This window comes from Diorhabda carinulata, chromosome 4 (genome assembly GCF_026250575.1).
Source record: "Diorhabda carinulata isolate Delta chromosome 4, icDioCari1.1, whole genome shotgun sequence".
Classification (NCBI taxonomy): domain Eukaryota; kingdom Metazoa; phylum Arthropoda; class Insecta; order Coleoptera; family Chrysomelidae; genus Diorhabda; species Diorhabda carinulata.
The window spans coordinates 21,621,966-21,634,984 of record NC_079463.1 but is presented as its reverse complement, the minus strand read 5'-3'; the positions used below and the strand labels follow the sequence as shown (position 1 = coordinate 21,634,984).

At 33.2% G+C, this 13,019-nt stretch overlaps 1 protein-coding gene across 2 annotated transcripts in view; it reads right to left on the bottom strand.

Moving 5' to 3' along the window:
- Positions 1–13,019, bottom strand: part of LOC130893293 (lachesin-like) — a 101,485-nt gene that overhangs the window by 11,945 nt on the left and 76,521 nt on the right. For both annotated transcript variants that reach the window (XM_057799276.1, XM_057799277.1), the window contains exons 5-8: positions 8,600–8,792; positions 3,612–3,740; positions 3,238–3,357; positions 55–225 (exon numbers count right to left, since the gene is read on the bottom strand). In XM_057799276.1, the coding sequence (XP_057655259.1) occupies positions 55–225; positions 3,238–3,357; positions 3,612–3,740; positions 8,600–8,792 (613 nt within the window). The remainder of the gene's footprint in view (positions 1–54; positions 226–3,237; positions 3,358–3,611; positions 3,741–8,599; positions 8,793–13,019) is intronic.

The following is a 13,019-nucleotide window of genomic DNA, read 5'->3' as shown; positions in this document are numbered from 1 at the left end:
AAATCGTTTCTCCAATTTTCCGGGCATACTTTAAAAGGTGTAAAAACATCTTACCGTATAATCTAATATTACTTTCGACTTCTCCCAGGGAGTTCTTGGCTATACAGCGATACGAGCCGGCGTCTTCTCTTTGTAGATTTCTTACGATCACACTCATTTTCACGTGAAACGGGGACTTGCTGGATACCTGCACGTCGAATTTAGAACTCGAAATTACCATTTCGCCTGATAAAAAAGTGGAATTTTAGCAAGGAAAAAAAGTATTTTTAATATTATCAAATTCGAGTTTTTCGCCTTTTCAAATACAGGCTAGGTTTAGAAAAAATAGGGTAATGAATAGATCCTTTTTGTACATTTCGGAAACTTGAAATTGAAGGGTAGTTCACTAGAATTGTATATTATACCATTTTTTCTATAGTTTGTTACTGTTAGTTACTTATTTAACATAAAATTTCGTTCGACAGAAGATTCGAAACTCCGATATCCTTGGTTGGAAATGACGCACTTCGACAACCTTACCAACTACACCGTTACGGTCCGATACAAGTTTCGACAAGATGTAGATATTATAAGCCATTATACGAGTGTGGTAACAATTATGAAACTTGAAAGTTAAATATAAATTTAGATAGTTCACTTCGCGAAACGATTCTTTCTCTTTTGTGGCTTATACTAAGAACGCTTATCATTTCCTCTAACTTTTCGAACGTCGTGTAATTTATCACGAAATTACATTTTATTGATTATACGCTCTTAACTGTATTCAAATTAATCACTTCGACGTCATGCTAACAGTTTCTTTTATCTTCGATGGGCGAGTTTAATAATTGATCTCAAGACAGCACTTGACGGCATTTATAAATTTCCTTTAAAGCATCGTTTATCACTACTCTTCCGATATACATTAAATTTTTGGTTATACAAAGATTGGCATCGAGACAGAGACGGATTAAATCGAATTTAACATCCGCTAGTATGTAGAAAGGCAGCTTTGGATATTCGGGAAACAAAGTTAGATCATGCAAAGTAGGAGAGATCACAGCACCTAAATTTAAAGATATTTTTTATGGTATTAAACAGGGTACGATTGCTTTTCTTTAACAAATTAAGGACTCAGCAGTTCGGTGATATTTCAACGAAAACACATGTTTTTTCTCTGGCATATCAATAATTTAGCTTAATGCCAGTGTTGGCAACATAGCAGACCAGTCTTACATCCAGTAAGACATTAAAATTTTTTCAGCCATGAAACACTTGAAATTAGTGAGAAATTTTTAGAGGTTAGAAAAGCAGCGCAAGACGGAAAAATCGACGTATTTGGGAAAATTTTACGTAGATTTATGAACATTATAATAAAATAATATTAAAACAACTAGAAAAGTCATTATCATATGAAAAGAAACTTTCGAAATGAATCTAAAATAAAAAGCTACCCCATAAACATAATATGAAAGAGGAGAAAATATTTTCTCTACAATTCGAGTAAAGTTTCCACTTTAGCAAACTAACTGACTATTTATAAACGGATGTATGTAAATAGTGTAGTTGATCCGTTTCCTCATGTTCTAGTTTCCTTCAAAACTTCCATAATTTCATACATCATTAAGTTTGTAAAAAAGAAGATTGATACACTTGAAATTGCGATATAATTCAAACTTCTAATATCATCGAAAGAGAGATCAACTTCTGCATACTTTTGGTCAGACAATTATCTTCAACTATGTATCTATTAGCAACGACAGTTTTTTTTTGCTTCATTGATTAATAAATCCAAACATTCAGAACAATCAAATCTTCAAAAGGTAGTCCAAAATCCGAAACAGCAGTCAGTCGATGGACTTCCCTGCCAAGGGAACATCGACAAAGTTATCAAGTCAAATTTTCGTGAGCACACACATAGACTTACACAAATCACTGAAGAGGTGTGCCGAAACTCTATAATTAGCATAGCTCCGCTGAAATCTAGGCGTTCCAAATCTGCTCGTTTTGCTGTCCCGAGGGAGAGTGTTGACAGTTTGATTCTACGTTTTTGGAAAAAAAGGAATAGAAGAGGAGGTGTCTTGAAACAGTGTAGAAGATGAAAGAACTTTTTGCAGTGCTGTCAGGACAAAGAAAGGTGACTTTCCAAAAGAAGAAAACTTGGAATTCCTTGAGTCAAGTAAGGGTCCAAGGATTATATTTTTATTGTGGAAGTTGTCGGGAAAACTGTCTCCAGTATTAGCAAACAATATTTCCAAACATCACGGAAGGAAAATTAAAAAAGATCCATAGTTTGGAAATCCCAAATTTGTTAATGGAAAAGCTGCTTGCTGTCGAAATCCATAAGAAAAGTTGTAGAACATTTTTTTGAAAAAAAAATGAAGATTTTGTGGCTGAATGATGAACAGGGGTCAGTCAACAAGATGCTTTCACAAAAAAAGAAAATCTTTTCATAGTAAGCACTTTTTCCTGGTAAGACTTCTTTTGGTCCCTTTTCCGCTCGCAGGAAACATCTGGAAGATCTCTCTGAAGCGTCTAAAAGTAGTTTGCCATCATTGAGATGCTCCATCTTCCTTGGAATCTCCTTAATATCTTGACAAAATCGTTCAGTTTGCACTTCACACACATCTCCTTTATTGAATGAAGGCAATCCACCCTTTTCTTTGAGGAATCGTCATGGTTATGATGAATTGTGGATCAGACCTTAACTTTACTGTCGAGAAATCTGGAAACTTTGATATCAAGTATTTGAATCGATTTCCATCTCTTGGAAACGACTTCACAAGTTGCTTCATCAACCACAGCTTTATGTGAAGCGTTGGTAGATGAGGCACGTTAAGTTTCCTAGGAGGCCAACACTTTTTGGTCGGTCTCTATAGATACAAAAAGCAAAGGAATTCCAAGTTAGTTTCCTTGAGGTGTACGGACTAACCGACAGGAACTGCTTTGAGGCTTCTTTTTGAAGAATCTGAGATCTTAAATTTATTCACGAAACCTTCAGTATTGGTACAATAAAACAAGAGGAATCTATGAGTAAGACATTTCAAAAGCAAAAGTAAGTTCTTGCTTTTGGGCCTTGATCCAAAAGCAGCTTAGCACCATCTTTGTCAGATCTTGGAACCTCTTCCAAGGTAACAAGGGGTTTGGGTACTGGTATTTTGGTGCCATGAGGGATGGGGACGAAGAGATTAAAGATTGGGGTATGAAATTGATGGTCTACGTTTTGAATTATACAAAGTCATGAGTTCGAGTCCTTACCTGTATCTCGAACCCAGTAGTTGATGGATTTCGGATAAGCTTCGACGTTACATTCCAAAGTAACGTCTGTGCCTAATGGCGCCCCAACAAGTTGGTTCGGTACGTGGATTACAGGGTGAACTGTAATTAGGAAAGACAAAATTTTAACTAAAAGAAATAGTTTTTAATTGAGTTGGGGCAAAGAATAAAGTGCTAGCATTATTTGAACCGAAAATTTTTGAATTTGTTTAGAACACAAAAAAAATAAAAGTAGAAAGAAGTTTCGTTTATCAACGCTGATTTTTTTTTATTTCCTGATAAAAAGCGGCTGGTAAAATTCAAAAGACGCGAAATGCGGTTAACTGATTAAAGGGGTGAAAGAAATGGGCACTTACAGTGAACATTGACCATAATCCTTTTGCTAACTGTCGGTGGAACCCCATTTGAAGCGATACACATGTAGGCGCCCATTTCAGTACGAGATATTTTCCATAATATCAATACTTCTCCTTGATAAGATGATACTGAAACATAAATGAAGGGGTGGGTTTTACAATATTATAGTCAAAAATATGGATTTGAATCGTAAAATTTTAAAATTTTCAATGTTAAAGATAAAACAAAAATGAGACATTTTACGAAAGCAATGACCAATGATGTGCCTTCGCGATTTCTTATAATACCTTTGGAGATATTAAATTTTACGAGGGGACATCCAATAATACAAAGAAGGATGTAATTGGATGAATCAATTTTTTATTTTATTAGTACGAGGTGTATTCGCGAAGTAAATTTGTTTCTATTTCTTTCGCAATTCCGAGAAGGTGCAGCAGTAACTGACGTGTTAATGCAAAGAAAGTTAAACCAAATGATAATGTGGTTGAATGATTGGTTAGATAATTTAATGAAGAACGAGGTCGTACGTCTTGCAATTGAAGAGAAGGTTAAGCAAAACCGCAAGTTTATAATTAGTGTTGTTGATATGGAAATTCCACGAATTCTACGATCACTAATACAACTTTGTTTCGGGTGATGAAAACCTCGACACATTTGCATCGGATGTTGGGACAGAAAAGGCATTTATTGATCGAAAAGGTGTTTTTTTTTTTAAACTACGGACGTGATAAAAAAAATTCTTTTGGGATGCAATGATGTACAGGAAAACTTTGCTGAGGAGCTCGTCTTTAAGTGTAAAGGAAATGAGGTCGATTAAATTATTACTAGTGGTCAAAATTTGGAGATATCTTAAGAATAAAAATTGTTTAGCAATTATCTTTCTGTTCTTGGGACGCGTTTGATATTTTTTTTTGATAAATAATTTTGATTTTGGATATTTTTTGATAGAAAATTCGTTTGAAAGAGGTAAAAAATGACGTTGTATGGAAATATTTTTCAATCAGATTCCAATTTTTATTAAATGGTTTATTGATTTCGTGATTTAGATCTTTCATTCGAGGACGAAGTTGATTTATATGCTGCATTTTCTCATTCGCTTTAACAAGTATCAAAAATTGATAATCCAAAATGTTTAGATGTACAATTTTTTATTCCGAATGTATGTTCACGATGAATAAAGAATTTTTTTATATCCCCTGTAGCATTCGTGAGTACAGATCCTTTGGGAGTTGAAAACGATCGTTTTGGAATCTTACAATACCTATTATTGTGCTACTAGGAATCCACCTAAGTATATTGCTTTTTCGGAAGATCAATGCGACTTCGACGACAACTTTCGCAGTTATAGCTCGGAAAAAGATGTTTGAGTTTTTACTTTTTTCATTTTAGTCAAGTCAACGAAGACACAAAATATTTTATCACATCAATTTTCTTCATCAAATCAATCGTCTTCAGATACTGAAGGTTTAGCAGTCTCTGAAGAAGATAACTTGGTTATCGAAACGTGCGTCAAGTAGAAATAACACTGAATTTTATGAACAGGTGGATGTCCGATGAAGGGTTGTCGATATGAAAAAGTTTTTAGAGGGTTTACAAGAAGTAGAAGATTTGCAAGAAATACATAACCTCCGTAGGCTAACGTCATTCCTTGCAAACCATCTAGAGACTTCTACTACTTGTAAACTTGTATTACTTCATATCGGCAACATCTCATCGGACATTCACCTGTCCATACAATTCAGTGTTATTTCTACTTGACGCACGTTTCGATAACCAAGTTATCTTCTTCGGAGACTGAAGGTTTAGTTGTCTTAGTTTAGAATCTCAGAATCGAGATATCTCAGGAATGGTAATTCTTAGAAAAAAAATTATAGATACCATTTTTATAGAGAATTTATTGATCTACAACTTTGGTTTGAAGTTTTTTTTGATGAAACTTACAGTTTTCCAGAAAACCCGAAAAAAAAAACTTCAAGTTTTAATTCCAAATAATTTTTGTAGCACACACCCAGCTTTCTACCAATATTTGACTAAATTGACCGGACTATATAATAATCATATTTGTGGTCTTTCTATGGAAACATCACCCCGTTATCGGAAAAGAAGGTGATTCTTCAAGCTGTGACTGTGACTTTATATATTCGGTTGCAGATGGTCAAACAGAGTTCTCTCGTATAAAAAAGAGTGTCAAGACACAATCATAAACGTGTATAAATCAGGAACGTACTGAAGGGTTTTTCATGAAATATACGCTTTTCCACACACTTAACTTGAAATTTGTTCAAATAGAATACGATTCGATGGAATGATGAGAAACAAAAAGATAATAATGAAGAAAGATGTAGAAACATTTGATTTTTTAACGCTGTGTTTCATTGTAACGAGTTTTGAAATGGTAAATTTTGAAAAAATGGGATTTTTTTACATCGAGCGTATCAAATTTCGAGAGAGATCGTAATATTCTCCTTATTTGTTATCAACTTTTCATCGATATACAGTTTTTTTATATATTTTTATAATTCTTATTTTCTCGGAATTTTTATTTAATTTATTTCCGGAATGCGATTCATCTTATTTGGAGAAGATTTGTGAATCGGAAATCAAAGCATCCGGAACAGTAACGCGCCATTTAAATGTTAATTTTAGGACAAAATGTGCCCTAAGGAATATAATCGGTGTAAAATCGATACTATGTGTATAATGGTATTTTTTAATCGAAATCACTTAAAAAAACGGATATTAGAAATCCCGGAGTAATTAAAAAACGAAAAGGAGTTATGTAACTTGCAGTTGTTAGTTTTCTCTCCGAAAAATTCGAATATTGATAATTGGATATAAATCAAACTTCGAAATACTGTAAACATAATAAAAAATCCTCAAGCTTCTCAAAATAGCCATTAACTGCCGTAATCACCTATTCATTGTTGGTAAATCGTTAGCCAACGACCCAAATAATCCAAAGGGGCTGAATCTAGGGAATAAGGTGTATGAAGTAGCAATTCAAGAATTCGTCGATGATTGAAAATGCGTGAGATAGATGGAACTATTAGTGATTCAAAAGATCCTTTGGGTGTTGAATTTTATGTTATTTTGGATACGAGAAAGCAGTCGGTGTATCGCCCAAATTGGAAAACCAATTTAGAACAGTGTAAGCGCAATCAGTAGAATTTTTTGTGATAATAACCGAAATCTACTTCAACTTCATGAACAAGATCAAAATTTGTTTCCAATTTTGTGATTATTGTCAATAATTTAACCAAAAGAAAAAAACTTGGGATGATATTCGATCACGCTGGAATTTAGTTAACGAATGAGAAGAATTCAAGAAAAAAAGGATTAATTAGTACTAATTATTTGAAAAAAATGTCAATTATCAAGGGAGAACAAGCAAGAAAAAGATTTATTTATAATGAAAAAAGAAAATCATTTTGCTTTTTGTTCCCTAGTCGAATTCTAATCTCCTTACGAACTTTCGGTTTCCATAGAGAAGTTCTCTTCATGATTATGGATCATAATTATTTGTTTTTTTAGAATTTCAAATTTTAACGTAGCCTAGGGGTTAAAATACGAGGAACGTTTGATAAATCCGATATAAATTTGAGAGAAAACAAAATATTAGCATTCGTTGAAGTTTTTGAATTTTTTTTCATCAAATTTTCAAAATACTTCCAAGTTTTTTCGTACTTGCTGAGCTATAATTGCTGCTAAGGTATTAACAGATTCATATTTAATTAGAAAAAAAAGTCTGAAACTCACTTTCTATCATGAATTTAATTCAATTTTTAGTTCAAAAAGAATATTTGCGTGAAGAAACTGAATTTTCAACTTTAGAATTTGAAAAATTGATTCAAGTTATAAAGTAAAGTCTAATAAAAATATTTTCCATTATTCAGTTGAGGAAATTTGAATTCTAGAACTTTATCTACAAGAACTTCCTATTTTTGTTACTTTCTTGTGGGTAATAGTTTAAATGTTGCACAAATCAAGACTGGATGATCGTCGATTGAAAATGCGCGAGCTAGAAGACGTATTAACTGAAAAATTGAACATGAAAAAGCTGGTATAGAAAAACTTGTCTTTCCTCAGCTTTGTGCCTTATTCAGCGCCTGCTTAACACTTTCCTCGATATTTAAAATCTACAGCACAGTTATCATACCTAAAGCTGGTAAAAATCTTACTAAATATGAAGTTTCCCGCTTCATAGTCCTCAACAGCGTCGTTGGTAAAGTCTGATTAAAGATATGGGATCTTTACATCGAGCAAAATGTGATTACGAAATTCCAATTGGGATTCAAGCTCGAAAAGTTTAGGTACAATGTCATCACCAAAGCTACGAGATTCAAGCAATCAACCTAAAAGCATTGCGCCGACATCATCTTCATGGATATCCAAAAGTCCTAAATCAATTTTCGGATTGGTGCAGGAGATGGAGGAGATTCTCGAAAAAAAGGATAAAATCTTCAAGTACGAGCGAACGACTTCTTCTTAAGGCTTTGAGGAGAAAAGCCTCATCTTCATCAGACGAATCCATCCTCTCCCTTAACAACGATCTCTTCAAGGATATCTTGTCCTGTGAGCAATTAATGTTTATACAAGCCGCCAATTCCTTCACTAGAAATATCCTTCTCACCTCTTGGATTATTACTGAAAGGCTTTTTCCTCAAATCACAAGGGGAAACTTCCCCTTCGACTTCTGGGGACGGGCCAACGTAGACCTCCTTGAAATCTACTTCGCTTTTTTGGACATCTCCTCCTTGGCTATTAGGTGAAACCTACTACTTTTTGTTTGTCGAGGCTTTTTCACTTCTCCTTTTGTCTCTCCACTACAAATTTATCGCTGCAGAGGAAAATTTACCTACATCAGGGTCATTTTACGTGAATAATGTCTCCATCCCATTCGAAAGCACCCCAAAAAAATCAAAATTTTGATTCTAAACAACTTATTTCAACAAATTGATGTCGTATTTGCCACAGAAATTATATTTACCTGATGTTTTGAGTCCTGTAGGCTCCTTAATAACAATATCGTGACCGTCTTCTCGCCGCCACTGCACATGGGGATCCGGATGTCCCCGGGCTCTACAAGTCAACTTAACAGTTCCTCCTTCGGGGACCATAACGTCCCCGGAGGTATCTTTTGGAATAAAATCGGGAGGTACGGCTACGTCAAGGTACCCGACCTAGAAAGATGGAATTAGTTTTTCGAATTAAAGTCGAATTCGACATATGTAACGTAGAGTAGAAATTTGGTTTTTTTAATCATATTTTTCATTCTGAAATGAGAAAAATTAGAAATCGTGCATTCGGAGGATGAGAAGAGGAAATATTAAGAGGGATATTGAGGAAATATGAATAGAATAATAAATTTTAGAATACTCTACAAGGCCCAGATTAGTTTGGAGTATTGATCGTAGATTTGGAGCTTGATTCCCAAGCATACCCTGAAGATGCTAGTCTCAATACAGAAGAGAGCAGTTCGATCCAGAATCATGGACAGCTTAGAACATGGAAAAAATGTCACTGGCCTGACGCTGTTTTACCAGGGCAAATGCTCTTCGGAGCTATCCACCTAGAGCAATTGTTTTCCAGAACGTTACAACAGAAGTTCAAGATAAATATCCACAGGCATCTCCACACACCACTCGAAATATTCCAGCGTGATAAAAAAGGAGAGGAAAAACGCAATAGAAGACAAAAGAGATAATAAATCACTCAAAAGGACAAACGATAATCGAAAAAATATAGTGGGGGGAATGTGTGAGACATTCGTCAGCCAAACACATTGTTTTTGGATTTGAAAAGTTATATAGTTCCAGAAGGCAACTTAACTCTCAACTATGGACCATTAACTTTCAATTTTATATGACAAAATTAACTTTTTTGCAATGTATATGTTGGTAATATTGTTATTTCATCTTATTTCAAACGTTTTCTATAATAGTTTCATACATCAAATAATTTTTTCTCCATATAATTACCGGAAATAAAATCCGTGAATCCTTTTGGTATATTCTACGAAGAGAAAATAATAGATGTCGCTGCGGTGTTCGTACACAAGCTAATTTATGGCTTTAGTCGATTATCGAAGTTTGGTGGTCAAATGTCTCTTTCTCTCTCGCCTTTTGGGCGTACTTAGGTTATAGCGGGAATACTACGGCGACGAGAATCAAGTTTTAGGAACGTACCCCTTTCATTAACTCACTGACAATGGCCGGGGTCTCTGGAGGAATACGACGCTTCCTAAATCACGTATCTTCATTCGCGATAATTCGCCAGCAATTGTAGCAGGATGTTACGTCATGTTTTGTAATTTAGGAAACTTGTAATTGTAATAAACTATCTCTGATTTCGAATTTCTACACCGTATTTTAAATAGTATGTATTCTATCCTTATATACGAGGGTTGTTATGATGGTATATGAGTTCTTGGCCTCGCAAAAATCTATATGCACGCATCAGTAATAAACTTTTCAAAAAGTGAACCTTGTATATTATTTTAATGTACTAAGACACTTCCTTCGAAACATTATCGGAAATAGACGTGATTAAATTTGCGCTTGCTTCATGATAATGCTGCATTATACAGTGCGGCTTCACAGAGATTAAACACTCACCATATAGCCCTGATTTGGCACAGTTCGTCTATTTTTTTGTTCGCAAAGCTGGAAGTCGCGTTAAGAGGAGAAAGATTTAACAGACAACCAATGAAGACTAAATATTTCTGATATAAATTGTTTGACAAAGTAAATTTTTACACAATTCTTCTTTTCCCGAGCTGTCAAACATAAAGCCACCTAGAGAAGTCTTTGCAGATCCTACTTGACAAGTAGACGTGGCTCATGAACACATAGTTTGGTTGCAGATGCCTAGAGATGCCAATTCATCGATACACTTTTCTTAGGAGAAGAACAAGTCTGTGGAATCAGCTACCAAGGCACGTTTTTCTCCATGACTGCAATCTATAAAAGTTGGAAATCAATATCCACAGGTATCTCCAGAAGGTTACGTCCTTAGGTATGAATTATTTCGACCGTTTCCACAGAAACGTGTTTACTTCGTAACTATTCCGTGTAAACTAGATTTTTATCAAATTAAATATGCCATGATGATTAGAGGTTAATAATTCTTTCAGTATCGATGTCATATGTCAAAGTTTGACATAAATCTGTTACATGAAAAGTCTTGATTAAAGAGATTAAATGAAAACAGGAAAAAGGTACGTGAATATTATAGTTTAGAGTCATAATTTTCAAAATTGTTGGAAACAAATGGAATCCTGGTAGGTTATATTTCTTCATTTATTCATCAATAACTTTGTGTTTACATATTTTGTATTCAGTAGACGAAATCAATTTGAAAAGTTTCAAAAACTTCCATATATAGATTTTTATCAAATTAAATATGCCATGATGATTAGAGGTTAATAATTCTTTCAGTATCGATGTCATATGTCAAAGTTTGACATAAATCTGTTACATGAAAAGTCTTGATTAAAGAGATTAAATGAAAACAGGAAAAAGGTACGTGAATATTATAGTTTAGAGTCATAATTTTCAAAATTGTTGGAAACAAATGGAATCCTGGTAGGTTATATTTCTTCATTTATTCATCAATAACTTTGTGTTTACATATTTTGTATTCAGTAGACGAAATCAATTTGAAAAGTTTCAAAAACTTCCATATATAGATTTTTATCAAATTAAATATGCCATGATGATTAGAGGTTAATAATTCTTTCAGTATCGATGTCATATGTCAAAGTTTGACATAAATCTGTTACATGAAAAGTCTTGATTAAAGAGATTAAATGAAAACAGGAAAAAGGTACGTGAATATTATAGTTTAGAGTCATAATTTTCAAAATTGTTGGAAACAAATGGAATCCTGGTAGGTTATATTTCTTCATTTATTCATCAATAACTTTGTGTTTACATATTTTGTATTCAGTAGACGAAATCAATTTGAAAAGTTTCAAAAACTTCCATATATAGATTTTTATCAAATTAAATATGCCATGATGATTAGAGGTTAATAATTCTTTCAGTATCGATGTCATATGTCAAAGTTTGACATAAATCTGTTACATGAAAAGTCTTGATTAAAGAGATTAAATGAAAACAGGAAAAAGGTACGTGAATATTATAGTTTAGAGTCATAATTTTCAAAATTGTTGGAAACAAATGGAATCCTGGTAGGTTATATTTCTTCATTTATTCATCAATAACTTTGTGTTTACATATTTTGTATTCAGTAGACGAAATCAATTTGAAAAGTTTCAAAAACTTCCATATATAGATTTTTATCAAATTAAATATGCCATGATGATTAGAGGTTAATAATTCTTTCAGTATCGATGTCATATGTCAAAGTTTGACATAAATCTGTTACATGAAAAGTCTTGATTAAAGAGATTAAATGAAAACAGGAAAAAGGTACGTGAATATTATAGTTTAGAGTCATAATTTTCAAAATTGTTGGAAACAAATGGAATCCTGGTAGGTTATATTTCTTCATTTATTCATCAATAACTTTGTGTTTACATATTTTGTATTCAGTAGACGAAATCAATTTGAAAAGTTTCAAAAACTTCCATATATATATTTACATTTAGGTCCTGGCGAATATTTTTCGAGAAAATACGATCTTAATGTTTCCAGAAGTCCTTTCAATTCATAATTTTGTATATGTCCTCGTTTCTCGCAAGAACAAAAGAAAAATTTCCATTTAATATGGAGAGGGAATCAAAAAAGATCAGGTATGTATCTCGAGGAATTGTAAATTTTTTTTTATATACCCAGAAAAACAGCTACCTGAATATTTCATGTATTCATAGAGAGATTTATGAACAAAGAGGTGGACGAAAAGGAAAAAATTTGAAATGAATGAATGATGGATATATATATATATATATATATATATATATCTTCACAAATAACTGAATCCTCAATGAAAGTAGTGTAAATTGCCTATATATTATCAGTTTTAAGGTACTTTATCACAGAAGAAACCAAACAGAAGAACTGAACAAAATCAACTGAAATATCTGCAAAAATATGTCAATTAAGAGCTGTAGAGATAGAACACAAGATCGGGTCATACTTTACCATAAAAAAACGATATAAGTAAAAGATTTCATCAAATGGATCAGAGATAACATAAAGGTGATGATTTTTTAACTGAATCGACATGCTAGTAATGATATGATTCACGATCATCCTCCTTATAGCCCAAACCTCATCTCTTTACACCTTGGTGGAAAACACGTTGAAAACCTTCTTCTATGAAGAACAATTTAATATCGAGAGTGATACAACAAGCAAATTTTAATTAATATCCCTTCAAATTCGAATCAATTAAATGTTTTTAATTTCCGAATGGAAATTAGTTATCGGTATAAATCCATGGCA